The 20,972-nt window shown below is 45.9% G+C and overlaps 1 protein-coding gene across 1 annotated transcript in view; it reads right to left on the bottom strand.

Annotated features, from left to right (window-relative positions):
* The window catches only part of LOC144602164 (uncharacterized), a 145,332-nt gene that overhangs the window by 104,281 nt on the left and 20,079 nt on the right, over positions 1-20,972 (bottom strand). Inside the window, exons 11-19 of the mRNA XM_078414901.1 lie at positions 20,548-20,625; positions 19,443-19,499; positions 18,337-18,396; positions 17,028-17,083; positions 15,621-15,720; positions 13,197-13,337; positions 11,841-11,918; positions 7,745-7,908; positions 5,478-6,168 (exon numbers count right to left, since the gene is read on the bottom strand). Coding sequence (XP_078271027.1) covers positions 5,478-6,168; positions 7,745-7,908; positions 11,841-11,918; positions 13,197-13,337; positions 15,621-15,720; positions 17,028-17,083; positions 18,337-18,396; positions 19,443-19,499; positions 20,548-20,625 — 1,425 coding nt within the window. The remainder of the gene's footprint in view (positions 1-5,477; positions 6,169-7,744; positions 7,909-11,840; positions 11,919-13,196; positions 13,338-15,620; positions 15,721-17,027; positions 17,084-18,336; positions 18,397-19,442; positions 19,500-20,547; positions 20,626-20,972) is intronic.

Here is a 20,972-nt window from a genome sequence, read left to right as displayed (position 1 = left end):
CCATAAAGTTTAAAAAGCCTGCATCCAATTCCCAGCAATTCCTTCCCGGAGCCCGCATTCATGACACTGAGAGTCCATGGTTGAATGCTGTCATTTCAAGCTCGCCTGCACCACTGCTGGCAGCTGGGTGTAACTACAACAAGATGGTGGCATCGGATGTTCCCATTATAAAAGAGACACAAGAAACTGCAGATGTTGGAATCTTGAACAGAACACAAAGTGCTGGGGGAAGTCAGTAGGTCGGGCAACATCTGTGGAAGGAAATGGCCAGATGACGTTTCGTGTGGGATCCTTCTTCAGACTGATGGAGTAGTGGGGAGATAGCTGGTCGAGTGAGGTGAGGGGAAGGGGTGAGGCAAGAGCTGGCAAGTGATGGATGGAAGATAAACACATAAAGCTGGAGTAACTCAGCGGGTCAGACAGCATCTTTGGAGAAAAGGAATGGGTGACGTTTTGGGTGGAGACCCTTCTTCAGATAGATGGATCCAGGTGAAGAGGGTTGATGTCAGGTGGGAGTGGTGGAGACAGTAACCAAGACTGGTCGTGGTAAGTGGAGAAGACAAAATAGCGCAGATGTGTAATGTGATACGGAAGATGAGGAAGAAATATAGAACCAGAGAAAGAGTTGGTGTATAGGATCCCTCCACAGATGGTGCCTGACCCGCTGAGTTCCTCCATCACTTTGTGCTTTGCTCGTTCCCATTATGTAACAGGATTTTTCGGGGAGAATGTAAAGTAAGGACAGAATAAAAAATAGAGTTAGTCTTACTCCACTCTGTAAATCTCACGTACCAATCCTGGCTCACACTGGAGTTTCAGACAGAGGTAAGGAATTATTTTCATCTAGACTGTTGTAAATCTTTGAAGCAGTTGCATAGCCTAGATTCTAGGCCCTAGAGTATGATCATCGAAAACGTATTTGGGGGGACAAGCAGGAGATCGTAAGCGGAGGAGCGTAGATTCTGCATCAATGTGTATGGGTTGTGCATCAATCAAGTGTCATAGAGCTGGAGAGGATGGAAACAGGCCCTTCGGCCCACTTTGAGATAATCCCATTTGCCTGTATTTGGTCTATATCTGACCGAATGTCTTTTGGTGTGGGACCAATTTAAAGCCTTCCCTCTGCAACTATAATTCCCTTGTTGCTGGTACTGTCCAATTGAAGGTAAAATTGCCCAATTCAAAGTAGGTTTGTCCCATTTCAATATTCAATGGCTTTCCTCTGATTAAACCCACAAACGCATATGATACTCCCACCGTGACCCAGAAGGAGCAAGAGAAAACAAACATATTAGATCGAGGAGATATTGAAAATGTTGCTCATTTTAAAACTTGAACTCAATCCAAAAAAAACCACAAAGTTCCAGATAAAGCACTTCACCATGGCAACAAAACAATACAGGCCACTGGGTGAGAGCGTCCACAGTCACAGACAAAAGCCTGGAAGCTTAAGTAACTGCATTTAAACAATAATTGGGCAGGTACATGGACAGGAAATGTTTAGAGGGATATGGGCCAATCACGGGCAAATGGGAGGAGCACAGGTGGGCCATCTTGGTCAGCATGGACTAGTTGGGCCAAAGGGCCGGGTCTGTACTGTATGACTTTGTGACTCAAAGCACTTTATAACTCTGGACATCAACTCACCTCCAAATCAGAGGAGCAAGCACCCCACTAAACCTCACCCCTCACTCAAACACCATTGTCACCAGCTTGGAGGAATCATTTTGTTGCCCACACTGGTCTTAGGATGTAACTGAATTGTCTCTATAAAGAAACGTGGGACAATTAACAAACCATTCGGCCCATTAACCTATGCTTTATCAAAACTCAACTGTATCTCAACTTCAATTACCCAGCCTAGTTTCAAAACCTTCAATGACCCCACTTTCAGCGATTCCATGAAGTGCACAGCAGAGAAACCAGCCGATCAGCAACTCTATAGAATGCCAGCTGCCACCCACAACTCCCCACCTCCTTACATTCCTTTCTCTCTCTCTCTCATGTTTATCCAGTTTCATCTCAAATCCAAGTCACTAAAATCGATGGTGTTGATGAATGACACTTAAATGGGCAGGAATAGGTGGTATCTTAGACAGTGAAGATGGTTATCAAGAACTACAGTGGGATCTGGATCAGCTTGGGGAGTGGGCCAAGGAATGGCAAATGGAGTTTAATTCAGATAAGTGTGAGGCGTTGGATATTGGGAAGTTAAACCAGGGTAGAATTGATTAGTATGGATGTCAGGCATTATGGGGAGAAGGCAGAGAATGGGGTTAAGAGAGAAAGATAGATCAGCCATGATTGAATGGCGTAGACTTGATGGGCCAAATGGCCTAATTCTGCTTGTTTCACATTAACTAATGAACTTTCACGGTGAACTGAAGGAACGGAATGTTGTAGAGCAGAGAGCTGTCGAGTACAAGAACATAGTATAGGGGCCCGCACAGTGGCACAGCAGTAGAGTTGCTGCCTTACAGTACCAGCCACCTGGGTTTGATCTTGACTACAAGTGCTGTCTGTACAGAGTTTTACGTTCTCCCCATAACCGTGTGGGTTTTCCTAGGTGCTCCGGTTTCCGCCCACACACTAAAAATGTACTGGTTTGTAGGTTAATAGACCTGTTAATTGTGACAGGTCTAATGTTTAGCATAGTGCTAGTGTACGGGGTGATCACTGGTCAGCGCGGACTTAGTGGGTTGAAGGGTCTATTCACACCCTGTATTTCTAAAGTTTAAAGTCTATAGTTCCCTGAAAGTAGTGTTGCAGGTAGATAGAGGTCAGAAGAAGAGTCTCGACCCGAAACATCACCCATTCCTTATCTCCAGAGATGCTGCCTGTCCAGCTGAATTACTCCAGCATTTTGTGTCCATTGAAGGTAGATCATGGTGAAGAAGGCACGCAAGCCTTTATCAGTCAGGGAATTGAGTATAGAAGTTATACAAGACGTTGCTGAAGCCGTACTTGGAGGATAATGTACGGTGTTGGTCACCCTGCTGTAGGAAAAAATGCCATTAAGCTGGAAAGAGTTCAGAGAATGTTTACATGGAAACATAGAAAAATAGGTGCAGGAGTAGGCCATTCGGCCCTTCGAGCCAGCACCGCCATTCAATCATGGCTGATCATCTAAAATCAGTATCCCGCTCCTGCTTTTTACCCATATCCCTTGATTCCTTTAGCCCAAAGAACTAAATCTAACTAATTTACGAGGATGTTGCCAGGACTTGAGGGAGAGGTTAGGCAGGCTACTAGGGCTTTATTCCTTGGAGTACAGGAGGATGAGTGGTGATCTTATGTAGGTGTATAAAAGCATGAGGGGAAGAGATAGGTTGGATGCACAAAGTCTTTTTCCCCAGAGTTGCAGAATCAAGAACAAGAGGGCATAGGTTTAAGGTGAGAGGATTAATTTAATTAACTATTACACTGCTTGGGTAGACTTGAACTTGGGTCTTTAGATACTAGTCTTTGGGATACTAGTCAAATAACAAGACAGCTAGCAACGGAAACTCCAAGAAAGATAGCGGCAGTGGTCACTTGCATGGAAGCTTTAATTGGGTGTGGTTGTTGAGTCATAAAGGACCACCAAGGATATTCAGGGCAACTATCTGAAGCAAAGGAGCAAATTGGTGAAGATTGGTACGTTTCAAAATTGAACTATTCCCCGCATAATTAATCCAAATGAATACCTCATAAGGCTTTGGATTATATTTAACATGTTAAAACAAACAGGAAGTCAAGTGGTATGGTATGCAAGGGTATATTTTTAACAGTATGCTGTTTAGCTTACGTAGTCAATGTTTTTATAGGTTTTGTTCTGTTGTCATAGCAATTCAACCACACCAAGCGAGCACTGCATTGATCATCAGCTACACCAAAGCTAAAAGAACCATAGCTCCATTAACCAATAAAACACACCAACTCTCCAAGCAGTAACTACAGCTTTTTTTCCCACCTCAGGAAATACTTTGGAAGTGCAGTTGCCATGGTGATGTGTCTATCTGTGCAGAACAAGCTCCCAGCAGCATCAGCAAGACAGATGAACAGATAATTGGAGTGGAAGAGGAGTAAAGTTTGCCCAAACTATTGGAGATATCTCCTACCCTCATCGCTGAACAATAGCAAAGAATCTTTTATACCAACACGTTAGCAAATTTAGCTTCTCATCAAATGACTAGCCTTTGATGCCATAGTGAAATGTCACAGAGCACGGAACAAGCCCTTCACCCCAACTCATGCATGCCGGCCAAGATGCACCATCTCAGTTAGTCCATTTATCCGCGTTTGACCCTATCCCTCTAAACCTTTATCAAGGTCGCTGTCAAAATGTCTTTTAAATGTGGTTATTGTACCTGCCTCAACTGCTTCCTCTGGCAGCTCATTCCTTACACCTACCACTCTTTGTACAGTAGACGATGGTGGTAGCAGAATTAGCTCAGCACACTTCCAGTTTCACAGAAGACCACTCTTTGTACAGTAGACGATGGTGGTAGCAGAATTAGCTCAGGACACTTCCAGTTTCACAGAAGACCACTCTTTGTGTCAAACGTTTTCCCCTCGGGTTCCTATTAAATCTCTCATCTTAGACCTATGCCCCTTAGTTCTTGATACCCCTACCCTGGGAAAATACTCTGAACATTACCTTATCTATTCCCCTCATGATTTGATACATCTCTATAACATCAACCCTCAGCCTCCTGCTCGCCAAGGAATAAAGTTCTAGCCTGCCAAACCTCACTCTCGATCAGGCCCTTGTCGTACCAACACCTTCATCAACATTTTCTACACTTTTTCCAACATAATGTCATCCTCAGCAAGGTAATGCACTAATTCATCTCAGTAATGTTGGTGTCTGGAACATTACCTCACCAGGAATGACTGCGCTGATGTAGAATTAGGGCATTGAAAGGACAGTTTAGATGTGTTGGGCCGAAGGGCCTGTTCCCATGCTAAATGACTCTACAACTCTGTGAGGCCATTCAGCATCTTTACTATTTTTTGGCTGATCTACACCTCGTTATTATTTAGAAACATTTATCACGTCTCCCCTAATACATCGCTATTAACAGATACGCAAGAGACCACAGAGGCTGAAATCTTGAGCAAAAGTGCTGGAGAAAGTCACTGGGTTAGGCAACATCTGTGGAGGTCATGGACTGACGGCAATTCAGTGTCCCTTCTGCAGACTGGAGAAGGGTCCTGATCTGAAATGTCATCTCCACAGATGCTGTCTGACCCAGCACTTTGCGTTTTGATAATCTCTATTGATCTCCGATCTTGAACGTTCCAATGACCCATCAGCCTCCACAGACTATTGTTTCATCTCGCATTTCTACAAGTTCTTATGGAAGGTCATTAACCTGCAACATCAAATCTAGTTCTCTCGCCACAGAAGCTGCCTGAGCTGATGAGAATTCCCAGCCCTCCAAGTTTAACAGGAGCTCCCCAGAGAGAGTGTTGGACGGGATCAGCACGCCCACCTGCTCAGCTGCACTTGCTGCTATCTTCCGTTGGCTGTCGCCTCCCGGGGCCCTGACCAAGGCAGCCAATTGTCCCTCCTCTGCCAGCACAGCTCTGTGCTGAGCTGAAGAGGCTTCAAGCTGTGCTGCTGATAGCATCTGACTGAGCTCGGCCACTTGCTCTTCCATGGTAGACGTCCTTTTGGTTGACTCCTCGGCCTGCATCATCAGGCTCTCGATCTCCCCCTTCAGCTCTTCTGCCTCTGCCAGGTAGCGCAAGGCCTTATCTCCTTCAGTGACTGCCTTTACCCCAGCAGCAGCAACAGCCTGCTCCATCTCCACCATCCTCCTCTCCGCCTCACTGGCCTTGACCTTCCAGGCCTTCACTCTCGCTTCAGCTGCATCCAGGGCTGCTGCCATCTTCTCCAATGCCTCTGCCTTGGTCTCAATGACCGGCTGCTCCAGAGGACACAACCTCTCTTCATTCTGGTTGGGCTTCAGTGATCTTCCATCCACTCCCTGGGTAGGAACGTTAACATCTTGCCCCAGTGCAGCCACATCTTCCCGGGCCTCGTCCAGCTTCAAGCCTCCAAGTGATCGGGTTCTGATGGCCTCTGCCTCAAGCATGGCCTCCTCTGCCCTCTGTTCTGCCACAACTGCTTGCTCTTCGGCCTCTTTCCTGAGAATATTCTCAAGTTCCAGCTCCCGGATCCTGATGGAAGCAACAACAGTTTTAGCATTAGGGTGTGGGCAAGGAGCTAAAGCGTCTGCATTTCTACAGGACTTTTCACAAGCTTAGGACTTGCCAAAGTGCCAGAGGGAAGAGGAGATTTGGTACGTCGATGAATACTCTCTTGAACTTCGACAAGTTGTGTTGTAGAGAGCATACCGATTGGTTGCATCATGACCTAGTTCGGCAACACAAACGCCCAGGAACAAAGAAGAGTGATGGACATCACAGGCACTGACCTCCTCACCATCAAAGGGATGTGGGGAGGTCAGTGGGCGTGGCCTCAAGAGGGCAGTTGATATCATCGAAGACCTACACCACCTGAGCCATGCTCTCATCTTGCTATGACCATCGACAAGAAGGTACAGGAGCCTGAAAACCATGACCTCCGGGTTCAAGAACAGCTTCTTTCCAACAACCATCAGGCTATTGAACAGTAAACAACGCTAACCCCACAACTATGATCTTCTATGACTGTCAATGGTTGCACTATGGACTTTGGTTATGCACTATTATGATTACCTAGTAATATGTTTATTCATTTATTGTATTATTAATTATTGTATATTTATTTGTGTGTTATTGCGTTAATGGACCTGTTAAGCTCGAGCAAGTTTATACTGTTATTATTCCATTGCTCATGCATATGACAATTAAACACTTTGGACTGTGTAGGAAGGAACTGCAGATGCTGGTTTACACCGAAGATAGACACAAAATTCTGGAGTAAATCAGCAGGTCAGGCAGCATCTCTGGAGAAAAGAAATAGGTGACGTTTCGGGTTGAGACCCTTCTTCAAATGTACCAAGTTGGCCAGCTCTCCCTGGATCCTATGTGATCTAACCTTCCAGTCCAGCCTACCATGAGGCACCTCGTCAAAGACCTTGCTAAAGTCCATCTAGACAAAGTCTACTGCACTGCTCTCATCAATCTTCGTAGTCACCTCTTCAAAGAACTCAATCAAATTGATGCAAGATGATTTTGCATGCACACACCTATGCTGATTATTCCTAATCAGTCCTTGCCTTTGAAAATCCATGTAGATCCTGTCTCTTAGAGTCCCCTCCAATAACGTAGCCATCATTGATGTGAGGCTCACCTATTAGCAGTTCCCAGGCTTTTCCTTGCAGCCTATCTGAAATAGAGCCACCCTATAGTTTTCGGGTACCTCACTAAGTTATAGGGCGGCCACGGTGGCGCAGCAGTAGAGTTCGATCCCGACTACAGGTGCTGCCTGTACTGAGTTTGAACGTTCTCCCCGTGACCACGTGGGTTTTTTCCGAGATCTTCGGTTTCTTCCCACACTCCAAAGACGTACAAGTATGTAGGTTAATTGGTGTATGTATAAATTGTCCCTAGTGTGTGTAGGATAGTGTTAATGTGCGGGAATCGCTGGTCGGTGTGGACTCGGTGAGCCGAAGGGCCTGTTTCCACGCTGTATCTCCAGAACTAAAAAAAAACTTTAAAAAACCGATGGCTTTCCGTGACAGAGAAAAGTAACCCTTTTCTTTCGATTCTCCATTTCAGGAGGGGTTTAGGGGTGTTTAGGTTAACTTACGTGTTGGCCAGATTGTGTTTGGTGTTGAGGTATTCTTGCTGACACTGCGTGCAAGCCCCTTCCAGAACCTCCATCGATTCATCCCAAGAATCCTTAATTGGTGTCAAGAGGTGAAGCTGCTGCACAACAGCTTGAGTTGTCTGTTCCAGCTCTTTCCTCAGCTCCTATAGTGAGATCACAAAAAGGACAGGTCAGTGATAAACCAGCAGCAAAGGTAAATGCCAATACAGCAAATGGGTAGAGAACAGGGGCAACACCCACTCCCAGCTGAAAGGTGTCAGGGCTGTTTAATTGTCATATGTACCAGCCATGGAATTATGATATTCTCACTTGCTGCTATTAACAGGCCCGTAAATGCAGTAACATACAGATAAATATATCTAATCATCATGTGGGCAGCACGGTGTCACAGCGATAGAGTTGCTGCCTTAGATTTAGATTTAGATTTAGAGATACAGGCCCTTCGGCCCACCGAGTCCGCGCCGCCCAGCGATCCCCGCACATTAACACTATCCTACACACACTAGGGACAATTTTTACATTTACCCAGTCAATTAACCTACATACCTGTACGTCTTTGGAGTGTGGGAGGAAACCGAAGATCTCGGAAAAAACCCTCGCAGGTCACGGGGAGAACGTACAAACTCCGTACAGACAGCACCCGTAGGCAGGATCGAACCTGAGTCTCCAGCGCTGCATTCGCTGTAAGGCAGCAACTCTACCGCTGCGCCACCGTGCCGCCCCTTACAGGCCTTACAGTGACTAAAGACCTAGGTTTGCTCCTGACTATGGGCACTGTCTGTCTGGAGTTTGTACGTTCTCCCTGTGACCACATGGGTTTTCCCCAAAGACTACAGGTTTGTAGGTTAATTGGCTTTGGTTAAATTGTAAATTGTCCCTAATGTATATGACAATGTAATGGACAGAGTGAATGGCTGGTTGGCGCGTTGCAAAAATAAGCTGCCAGAGGAGGCAGTTGAGTCTGGTATTATAACAATATATAAAAGGCATTTTGACAGATACAGTGATAGGAAAGATTTAAAGGGATATGGGCCAAATGCGGTCAGGTTTAGTTTTAGTTTAGTTTAGTTTATTATTGCCAGACACACCGAGGCACAGTGAGAAGGTTTTGTTTGGGTGCTACCCAGGCAAAGAAAAGACTACACATTATTACAATCAAGCTGTCCACAGTGATACGATAAAGGATAAAGGGTATAACATTTAGTGCAAGATAAAGTCCAAATAAAGATAGTTCAAAGGTCTCCAATGAAGTAGATGGGAGGTCAGGGCCACACTCTAGCTGAAGAGAGGACTATTCAGTTGCCTGATAACAGCTGGGAAGAAACTGTCCCTGAATATGGAGGTATGCGTTTTCAAACATCTGTACCTCTTGCCTGATTGGAGAGGGGAAGAGGAAGGAGTAAGCATGGTGAGACTGATCCTTGATTATGCTGGTGGCCTTGCCGAGGCAGCATGAAATGTAGATGGAGTCCATGGAAGGGAGGTTGGTTCGCGCGATGGTCTGGGCTACGTCCACAACTCTCCACAATTTCTTGCGGTCTTGGATGCAGCTGTTCCCAAACCATGCTGTAATGCATCCCGATAAAATGTCAAAGGGAATGGAGATCAAGAAAAATGTAGAATACTTCTGTTAGCTGGGAGAAGATAACAGCAACAAAACAAACCGATGGAGCAGGAGACAGTAAGACTGATCGGAGAACTGGGAAGGGGGAGGGATGGAGAGAGAGATAAAGCAAGGGTTACTTGAAGTTAGAGAAGTCAATGTTCATACCGCTGGGGTGTAGCATCCCAAGCAAAATATGAGATGCTGTTCCTCCAATTTGCGCTGGATTATCATGGTGGACTAGCATAAAATGTAATCTTGATTAGCATGAGCAAGTTGGGCCGAAGGCCCTGTTTCCAGGCTGTGTAACTCTATGACTTGATGTCTGTTAAATCATATCTGCCTCCACTATCAGCTCTGGCAGATTGTTGCAGGCACCCATCAGTCTGTGTAAAAAGTTGCCCCACACCTGCTTTAAACTTTCCCCCTCTGACCTTAAAGCTCTGCCCTCTGGTTTTTGACATTTCCATCCAGAGCAAAGATTCAGACTGTGTAAACTATATATGCCTCTCATAATCTTATAAACTGCTATCAGGTATTCCCTCAACCTCCAAAGCTCCAGAGAACTCGACCTGAATAGCCCTCTTCAGCTACTGTGTACCTAACAAGAGTGACTGGCACTAAGACAATGCTACAGGATGACCTGAATCACACCAACACATACCTCCGTGCCTGTTATATTTAACCTGAGTGATCCAATTAGACACTAAACCAAGATAAACTGCAGTTTAATGGAGAGAGAGAAAGTGCAGAGCCCTGCATCACAAACCTGATTCCAAGTCATTTGTCACAGGGAACTGCAGTGAGAAGTTTGTGCAATATTGCCCCCTGGGGGATTAATGCTGGAATGTGAGACCGAGCAATGTTTAAAAGGCATTTGGATAAGGAAAGTTGCAAGTGATACCGGCCGACTGCATTAGGCTGGAAAGAGTGCAGCGAAGATTTACGGGAATGTTGCCAGGACTCGAGGACCTGAGCTCTAGGGAGAGGTTGGGCAGTCTTGGACTTTATTCCTTGGAGCGCAAGAGGCTGAGGGTGATCTTATGGAGGTGTATAACATCGTGAAGACAATAAGGCGAATGCACGGATTTCTTCCTAGATTAGGGGAATCAGGAACTATGGCGCATAGGTTTAAGGAGAGAGGAGAAAGATTTAATAGAAACATGGGGGGCAACTTTTCACACAGAGGGTGATGGAACGAGCTGCGAGACGAAGTTGTTGAAGCGGGCAAAATAACAACATTTAAAAGACATTTGTTCCACTACATGCATAGGAAAGATTTGGAGTGATATAGGCCAAACACATGCAAATGGGACTAGTTTAGATGAAGAATCTTGATCGGATTGATGAGTTGAGCCAATGGGCTGTCTCAGTGCTACATGATTCTATTAATGAGATTAGTGTAAATAGGCATCACATTCAGCATGCACATGTTGGGCAGAAAGGGGACAAGGAGGTCTGATCAAGACTGGTTGGGATGAGAACCAACAGAAATAATAACAGAAATTTTCAACAGAGCCAGAATCATGAAAAAGGCTCACCATGTTCACACTGACCATCAAGCATCTGTGTGCAATAATCCTTGGCGATCCAAATGCTGCTCCAGATCCATCTTAAACACTGTGAGTGTCTCTGCCTCCACTACCCCCTCAAATAGTTTCCATGATTTGGAATTTTAATTTATAGTTATGACTGGCCTAACTTCTTTCAATTTTGGCTGATTCTGACTAGTTTGCATAATACAACTAGCAGAAACTCAACGCCTGAACCTGCTGAGAAAGTATTTGATCCTACGGTTAGTGTATTTATATGCCTGGTCATTATAGACAGAAGGGGCGCACTGGAGGGGGATCAGAACACTGTGTGTTCATGAAAATCTAGAGATGGATAACACAAGAGACTGTAGGTGCTGGAAACTTGGGCAAAACACAAAAGTGCTGGATGAACTCAGCAGGTCAGGCAGCATCTGTGGAGGGAATGGACAGACATTTGTTTATTCTTTTCAGGTCGGAACCCTTCCTCAGACTGATTTTAAGAGTAGTTGCACTTGCAAAAAAGTAATACCTGTACTGCTGATAACAAACACAGTGCAGTGAAACTCCGATAATCCGAGCTTTGGAAATATCAGACTGGAGGATTTTCCAAACTGTTACTCTGATTAAAAACCCAACACACTTTTAATTCACTTTTTGTTTTATAAATCACGCGGAATTATGTTAATATTTTCCAGTGAAACCAATCATTTTCAAGGAAATGTAGGAAACGGGGCCGCAGCATGTTAAAGATAGCACGGAAAACATCATCCTCTGAGCTGGATGTCGAACCATTGGGATTTCCGAATAGTTGGAATGTCGGAGTTTTGAATTCCGCATCCAAGGTGCAGCTAGTTGACAGAAGGTGGGAGATTGAAAGGCTCTCGGTCACCATCCTGCGTCTCTCTCTGACCCATCACTGCCCCCTGCTGACAGTTACCTGGACATTCAGCTGCTGTCCAGAGTCCTTTCGAAGCAACGTCACGAAGGCCGCAGCATGGACATTCAGTTGATCTACCTGGAAAAGAAGAACAGCACATGGCACATCAGCCAGCCAGTACACAGCCCACAGCCCTTCTCTCAGGCTTTGCTGCTCAAGACCTGGGGTCCACCTCGAAGGGTGATTGGAGTGACTCCGTTAGCAAGCTGAGAAAAGGGATGGAGGGGTGTGGAAGACGCTGCCTTAGAGAAATACGGCACAGGAAGAGGCCACTTAGCTGCAACCAAGCTGGACAAGATAGTTATTCCTCCTTCTCCATTCTCAGTCCCAGTCTTATAGTATTGTGCTATTCATCCAGTGATCCAAACATTGTTTTATGATGTTGTCACATGACATTCCAGCTGTCATGTTCTGTGCTACGGCTGATCAAGGCAAGTATCCCATATGCCTTCTTCACCTGTGTTGCCATATTCAGCAGCTCTGGGCCCCAAGGTCCCTCTGCTCCTCAACACTATGGTGATTTTCCCCTTCAAGATGCTTCACTTTGTATTTGCCCAGATTGAATTCCATTTGCAATTGCTCCCCCTGACTTTACAACTGATCTATATGATGCTGTGAGGAAGCTCTGAAGGGTTGTGGGCTGATGCCACACCCCGCTAGCAGGCCTGCGTTGCCTGCCACAGACCTGGGAACCCGCCTGGAGTGGGAGTCTTGTCCGAGGCTCGTCTCATGCTCGCTCGCGAAGACCGGGAACCGGAGAGGAGGGCGTAGGGAGTCGGCAACGGTGGTGGACGCTGGGTAAAGGGCCAGTAAAAGGAACCAGGGTCTTACCTTCCACGCCTTTAAGGTTGGCTGTGGGAGGTATGCTTGGGTCACGGTCTGAAGGCGGCCGGGCGAGGAGAGGGACAATGGTTCGCGAAACGATCTGGATCATGGCGACGGCTGCAATGGGCCTTTATGGCCAGCTGCGGCTGGGACTTGCAAATGGCGCCAAAACCTGCCGACTTACATATGGACTCAGTGAGCTGTTTCTATGCATTCTGTACTTAATCGGATTTGTAATTATGTATGGCAACAATCTTATTGGTCTATAAGTAAAAATAGAATTTCACTGTACCTTGGTACTAGTGTTAATAACCATTGAACCATTGAGAAGGTCAAGTTGGCATGTTGGTTTAGTCCCATTTGCACACATTTGGCCCATTGCCTTCTGAACCCTTCCAATGCCTTTTAAAAATTATGATTGTATCCACTTCTATAGCTTCCTCTGCCAGCTCATTCCAGATATGGACAAATATCCAGGTGACGCAGAGGTTCCTCTTAAATCTGCCATGACCCCTCTCCTGTGTCCCTTACCATCTCGTTGACTGTCCTCTGGAATAGGAGGCCGTGTCTCTTGGCCTTTATGTGACGGAGGATCTCCTGGAAATGGTCTCCATGGTCTTGGTGTGGCATCAGCCCACAAACAGGGTCAGGCAGCTTTTCGAACCCCTCCTCCTGTTGGTACAGTGAATGAATGAATGAATGAATAAGTTTATTGGCCAAGTATGCATATACAAGGAATGTGCCTTGGTGCTCCGCTCACAAATGACAACACAAACATAGTTAACAATTAAGAATAAAGCATAAACACATCAAAACAATAAGGATATAACATTACGGTCTAAACATGTGGGTGAAAATAAACCAGAGCAAAAAAGAGACTACAGACTTTGGTTATTGAGTAGAACTATCACTCGTGGGAAAAAAAGCTGTTTTTATGTCTGGCTGTGGCTGCTTTGACAGTCCGGAGTCGCCTTCCAGAGGGAAGTGCTTCAAAGAGTTTGTGGCCAGGGTGAGAGGGGTCAGAGATGATCTTGCCGCTCGTTTCCTGTCCCTTGCAGTGTACAGTTGGAGACAAAATGGCGGCACTGCCCTAGCAGCTGCCGCTCACCTGCGGTCCATTTGTCTTTGTGTTTTTGTTGTTTTTTTTTGGTCTTAATTGTAGTTGTGATGTGGTGTTTTTGTGTTTGTGTACTATGTGTGTATGTGGGGGGGAGGGGGAAACTAACACTGTAAATAGATGTCCCTTCAGAACGGAGACCCGACCTTTGTTTTCTGGGCCGTGTCTCCGTTCCTGCTGCGGCCTACCATCGGCCCAACTCCTGGAGCTGTCGGCCTCCAGGGCTCTGGTTCGCAGAGCCCGCGGATCGGACTTACCACCACCGGAGCCGGCCGTCTTCGGAGGCTGCGGGAGCGGCTGCGACTGCGACTGCGGCTGCGACTCGCCTTAGGCTCGGGCCGCGTGGATGCCGACATCGGGAGCTCCGGCAGCGGCAGCGTGTTCGTCCGCCCCGGATCGCGGGGCTTGGGTCGAGGACATTTCACCGTCCGGCGCGGCCTAAGATAGGCCGCGGGATATTTCTCTGCTGGGCGGGGGCTTCAATGTCGGGAGCCACGACCGCCCGACGTGCAGCAATAGCGGCAGCAGCAGCGTGTTCGCCCGCCCCGGATCGGACTTATCATCGGCGGAGCCGGCCGTCTTCGGAGGCTGCGGGAGCGGCTGCGACGCGACGCGCCTTGGGCTTGGCCCGCTGTGGACCGTCCGGTGCGGCCTCCAACCACAACAACCTGACTGCGGGCGAGGACAGCAGGAGAAGGGAAAGACATTGTGGCCTTCCATCACAGTGAGGAGAGAGAGGACTGGAGGAGACTCACTGTGATGGATGTTTCTTTGATGGATGTTTCTTTTTTGTGTGTTTTTGGGGTTGGGTGGTTTGAGTGCCTGTTTGATGCTTTTATTGTTGGACTGTGTTTTTGGGGGTTTTGGGGTGTGTGATTTGAATGCCTATTTAATGCTTTTATTGTTGGACTGTGTTTTGGGGGGGTTTTGGGGTTGGGTAATTTGGGTGCCTGTTTAGTGCTTTTATTGTTGGACTGTGGGTGATTGAATTAACATTTTGTTCAAGATGGCCGCGCCGTTGTGTTTGGCTGCCTGCCACTGTATGTTTCTTTTTTTTCCTAGTCAGATGTGCAGCACTTTGGTCAACGTGGGTTGTTTTTAAATGTGCTATACAAATAAATTGACTTGACAGTTCGTCAATGGGGGGAAGGTTGCAGCCAACAACCTTCTCAGCTGTGCGAACGATCCGGTGCAGCCTCCGGATATCGTGCTTGGTGGCCGAAGGTTTTAATCCATAGATACCCAACAATCGTCAATGAACAATGCCCAGCAAACAGAATTCCTTGTTTACATAATCTTTTACCATATTTACTTACTACTAAACATTGTTAATTTAATCCTCAATGTCCTTGAGGAGGAGAAGGTGTGTTGCCTCCTTACTTAATAGGAACCCGAGGGGCAACGTTTTCTACACCGAGGGTGGCGGAAATGAGCTGCCAGAGGAAGTAGTTGAGGCAAGTACAATAACATTTTTAAAACATTTGGACAGGAAAAGCAAGGTTTACATGGATATGGGCCAGGCGTGGGCAAATGGGACTAGCTTAGATGGGGCAACTTGGTCAGCATGGATGAGTCGGGCCAAAGGGCCTGTTTCCGTGACTCTAGATGGCACACCTGGCCTGCAGTTAGATCATGGCTCAATTCAGCATAAGTAAAAGCAGTGGGACAATTGACGTTTCAAGTTGAGATCCTGATACTATCCATTAGTAATTCTGCTGTGAGTTCCTGCCTGTAAAAGCACATGAAGGGAATGTGGGCAGGGGGGTGGGGACACCTAGAGCAGGTCACAAGAAGGGTTGACACCTCCTGGAGACACAAGACCGAGACCGCTGATTTACCTTATGACTCTCTCGTATTTCCTCCCACAGGGAGGCTGGAGACCAGGCAGCACGATTCAGGGGAAGTCCAGGCGAGGATTTCCAGACACCCAGTTTACAGCTGCTTGCAGAAGCAAAACACAAAGGATCAGTGTGTGTGTGTGTACCGGCAGCTCCGGTGTTTGGGAAATCAGCACAAGCAACAGGTAAACTGCACTTTGCGATCTCTCCTATGGGGTGGGTGCTGGCAGCAAGTATAACCACAAGAACATCCAAAATCACATCAAGAGTATGCCACTATTTTTTTGCTATATCATTCAAGAAAAGCATTGCTGATTTTGCAACACTTTCTTACACAAATTCTACATCCACTAGCCCCCTTAAACTTTAATCAGTGGTGAAAATCTTCCCCCCAACCCCTCTTGAAAAGAGAATTTCATTACCCTCTGGCTAAAGAAAAATCTGCAACCAGTGGGAAAGAGTGCAATAGAGATTCACCAGAATGTCACCTGGGCTTGAGTTATAGAGAATGGTTTGATATGCTGGCACTGTAGGATCTGAGGGGTGAACTTATGAGGTGTACAAAATCAGGAGGGGCCTGGATAAAATGAATGCTCCCAGTCCTTATTCCAAGGTAGAGGATTCTCAAGCAAGACGGCATAGGCTTAAGGGGAGAGATTTGGGGCAACTTCTTCACTCAATGGGTAGTCGGTATCTGGAATGAGCTGCCAGAGGCACCTATAGAAGCGGATATCTGATTTTTGAATGTCATTTGAACGGGAGTGTGGATAGGAAGGGTTTAGAGGGATATGGGCCAAATGCAGGCAAATGGAACTGGTCCAATATGCTATCTTGGTCAGCATGGACAAGTTGGGCTGAAGGGCCCGTTTCCAGGCCGTATAGCTCTATGAGTCTATAACCAACACGAGCATGAGAAACATCATCACTGGTTTCCCTGATCTTGGCCTGGCATCTGCCCACAAGTAGAGTCAGGCAGTGCTTCGGACCCCTCCACCTATTGGTACAGTGGGGTCAGAGGTTTTAATCCATACACACGACAATCCTCAATGAGCAATGCCCGAGGAACAGAATTCTTTGTTTCCATATACCTTTACCATATGTAGAAACTACTAAACATTATTAATATACTCCTCAATGTTCTCGAGAAGGAGAAAGCGAGTTGCCTCCTCTTTAGTAGAAACCTTTCTCACATGGAGGGTGGTGGGTATATGAAACAAGCTGTTAGAGGAGGTAGTTGAGGCAGGTACAATGACAACGTTTAAAAAACATTTGGACACGTACTTGGATAGGAAAGGTTTCGAGCGAATATGGACCAGACACAGGCAAATGGGATCAAACTTTTTTTTTTGCACAATCATGTTCAAACCGTACAACATCAGAATGGCAAACGCTGGCCTACACACTCACCTGAACAAATCCCGGCAAATCTTTTCTTGTGATTTCTTCAATTCAGCCCGCAGTCCCTGAGAGAGAAAACGGATCCACATCACATAATGAACTTGTGTGAGCTTGGCCTGGTATCTGCCCACAAGTAGAGTCAGGCAGTGCTTGCAGCAGATAAAATCCCAGCCGTAATGGCATCACTGCAGTTGGATCAATCAGAAAGCCCTGGATTCCTCCAAGTCTCAGCAGGTGCTCCCTTTTGGGTCATCCCAACTGATCGGACTCCTAAACCCATGGGTAATTCCAAAGTTTCACACTTAACAGCTTTCAGTTCCTCTTCCTCACTATTTCTGTAACCATTCCACACTCGAATCCCTCGAAGACTAGGCACTGCTCCAGTTACGTCCTCTTAATCATTCAACTGCCATTGCTACACTACCGATGATTAGAGTGACCACATCTTTCAAACTGATAGTGTAGGATATATTCTATTTTAGTGAAAAACGATTGAATGGGTGGGTGATGTTTACAGCCTGGACTGTGTTGAGAAATCTCTGCAAAACTGCTAATGTCCACTGTAGCTGGGAGAAACCTCCCAGTTTGCAAACCAATGAACTGCAGACGCTGGTTTACAAAAAAAGACACAAAGTGCTGCAGTAACTCAGCGGGACAGGCAGCAGCTCTGGGCACCATGGACAGGAAGGATCCTGACCCGAATTCTCACCTATCCATGTTCTCCAGAGATGCTGCCTGATCCACTGAGTTTCTCCAACACGTTGTATGTGTTTTTCCCCCCATTTCCATGCATGTGCATCACCAATGTCAAAATCTAGCTGGTGCTGTCAGCGGTATGTGGTCAGGCACTGGGATGGATCCAAACAATGGACTCCTCGTGGAGTTCATGCACTGAAAATTTCCTTCATTTCACAAGGGTGAATGAACTGTTGCATTTCAGGCAGTTATCAAGAGAAAGACAATCACAGTGAATGGCAGGGCCTTGTGGAGTATTGTAGATGGTCCCAGTGAAAACGACATAAGACTGTCCCCAGTCATGTTCATAAATTGTAGGAGCAGAATTAAGCCATTTGGCCCATCAAGTCTACTCTGCCATTCAATCATGGCTGATATTTCTTTCACTCTCAACCCCATTCTCCTGCCTTCTCCCCATAACCCCTGACACTAATCAAGAATCTATTAATCAACACGTTAAAAATATTGATTGACTTGGCCTCCACAGGCTTCTGTGGCAATGAATTCCACAGATTCACCACCAGTCTGCATAAGTCTCCTCTATGAACGGAGCCCGGGTGTGGTGACAAATGGCAAAACCTACCTCGATCACCTTACAGCTCTTTGCCTTGGACATCTTTAGTTCTTCAATCAAGAAATTCTCCTGGAATATTGTGAAGAACAAACAAATACATAAGTGTTTGAATAGCAAGGGGATTTCATCTTTATAACCTGTATTGGAAAAGATACAGCACCTCATGTTCCGTTTGGATAGCTTACAACCCAACAGTATCAACATAGATTTCTCCAATTTTAGATAATCTCTAACAACCCATCCTCCTCTCCCCCCCCCCCCCCCCCCCACACCACCATCCTGTGCCCCACCTGAAATCACACCTACTTCCCTCCACCCCCTCCCCTCCACCTACATTCCATCCTCTTGCTTCACAATTCACAACTCTTCAAACCTTTTATCTTATGCCTTCTGTTTTTTTCATCCCTGGCCTTTGTCCAACCATCCGCCTATCCAAATAAACCTCACCTGTGTTCACGTATTACTTGCCTTGCTTTGTTCTGCCCCTCCTCTCTCCCAGCACTGTTCCACCCCCCCCACACACACACAATTAGCTATCAGTGGAAGTAGTCGGGGCAGGTACAATAACAACTTTTAAAAGACATTTGGACAGGTACATAGAAAGCCTTTGAAGAGATATAAGCCAAACACGGGTAAATGGGTGCTTGGATGGGCATCTTGGACAGCATGAATGGAAACGAGGGCCTGTTTCCATACAGTGTGACCTTTATGACTATGACTAATTCCCGTTACCTAATTGCCATCATTTCTAACAACTCACCTGCAGTTGAAGATTTATAGCTCTAAATCTCCTTCACCTCCATTGTTCTGCCAGGATGTTCTGTTCTCTCCTAATCTCCTTCGAAGGTGCTGGGCATCTGGCCCCTGACTGTCCCCTAAATGAATGATCGACATCCAACCTCCAACTATGCCGCCCACACACTCTGTGTTCTTAATCACAGGTTGCCATATCGGCCTTTTAGTTTCCATCAGCTTTATGCACATCCAGGACACTGGTTTCATCTTTCAGGGGAACATTAACCACCAGGTCTGTTCTTCTGAGATTATTGACAACTTATTCCACCTCTGCCACATGGGTGTGAGCAGCTATTTAAAAATCCAACCACGTTTCATACCTCAAAGATTAAAGCATCTTTAGAAATCAACAAGTTTTGAGCCTCATGGATCTGCTTCTGAAAAATAAGAATACAAATCTAAAGAGTATTGGTATATTATTGTCATGTGTACCAAAATACATTGAAAAGCTTCGTTTGCATGCTATCCAATGAAACCATGATATACTCGAGTACAATCAAATCATATGTGATTTCAACAGAAGTGCAAAGAGTACAGAATATAGTGTTACAGCAGTTTATAACTTCCAAGCTGGAAAGGGTGAAGAGAAGATTTATGAGGATGTTGCCAGGAATCGAGGACCTGAGGGAAAGGACTAGGACTTTATTCCTTGGAGCACAGGAGAAATGAGGGGGGGATCCTATAGAGGTGTACAAAATCATGAAAGGAATAGAGTTTTTTGTCCAGAGTAGGGGAATCGAGAACCCGAGGACATAGGTTTAAGGTGAGGGGGGAAAGATTTAATAGGAACCTGAGGGATAACTTTTTTTTTGCACAAAGGATGGTGGGTGTATGGAACGAGTTGGCGGAGGAGGTCGTTGAGGCAGGCACTAACATCATATTTAAGAGATATTTGGACGGGTACATAGATAGGATAGGTTTAGAGGTTTACGGGTAGGTGGGACTAATGTAGATGGGGCATGTTGTTCAGCAGGGCAGGTTGGGCAGAAAGGCCTGTTTCCACGCTGTATGACTCTATAACATCAGTTACAAGTCCAAGGTGCACGATGAGGTAGATTGGAAGATTGGCAAGTTGGAAGCTACACTCTAGTTTATGGGAGGACCATTCAGTCCGGTAACAGCAGCGAAGCTGTTCCTGAATCTGGTGGTAATTGTATCATCTCTCCAAAACAGCTCTGCAGCTTAACACAAAGTTGTTTTCCTCTCTTTCTCCATCCTGATGAAGGGTTACGACCTGTCATATTAATGGTTTCTCCATCCACAGATGCTGTTTGGCTGGCCATGTGTTCTCAGCATTTTGTTTAGTTTAGTTTAGTTTACCGAGGTACAGTGAAAGGTTTTTGTTTTCTTTCCTGCCTTGTTTCAGATTTCCAACATCGGTACGGTTTTTTTGATTTTCACACATTAATGTTAATTTATACTCACAGTCATGTCAGCATTTTGGGTTAGCAGTTCATCTATTCGATACTTCAGCTGCTGTTTGTCCCTCTCCATCTTTTCAATCTACAGAATGAACCAAACATTGTGTAAAGCGCAAAATAACAGTTACTGATGTATGGGTACTGAGTAAATGATTCTGCCTTTGGGATCCTGCTTCAAACCTGATTTCATGTGCTCTCTGTGTGGAGTTTGCATGTTTTTCCCTATGCATCTAATAATCTCATCCACCAATTAACTCACCCCTCGATCTCTTATGCTCCAAGGAAAACAAGCCCAGCCTATTCAATCTCTCCCCATAACTACCTGAATCCAGGCAACATTCTGGTGAAATCTGTATACTAAAACTTGTTTGTTTGTTTGTTTGTTCCTGAACTACAGCCAAAACGGTACACGATAATGCAACAATTTTA

Source organism: Rhinoraja longicauda, chromosome 18, assembly GCF_053455715.1.
Source record: "Rhinoraja longicauda isolate Sanriku21f chromosome 18, sRhiLon1.1, whole genome shotgun sequence".
Lineage (NCBI taxonomy): Eukaryota > Metazoa > Chordata > Chondrichthyes > Rajiformes > Arhynchobatidae > Rhinoraja > Rhinoraja longicauda.
This window is presented reverse-complemented; position numbering and strand designations above follow the sequence as displayed.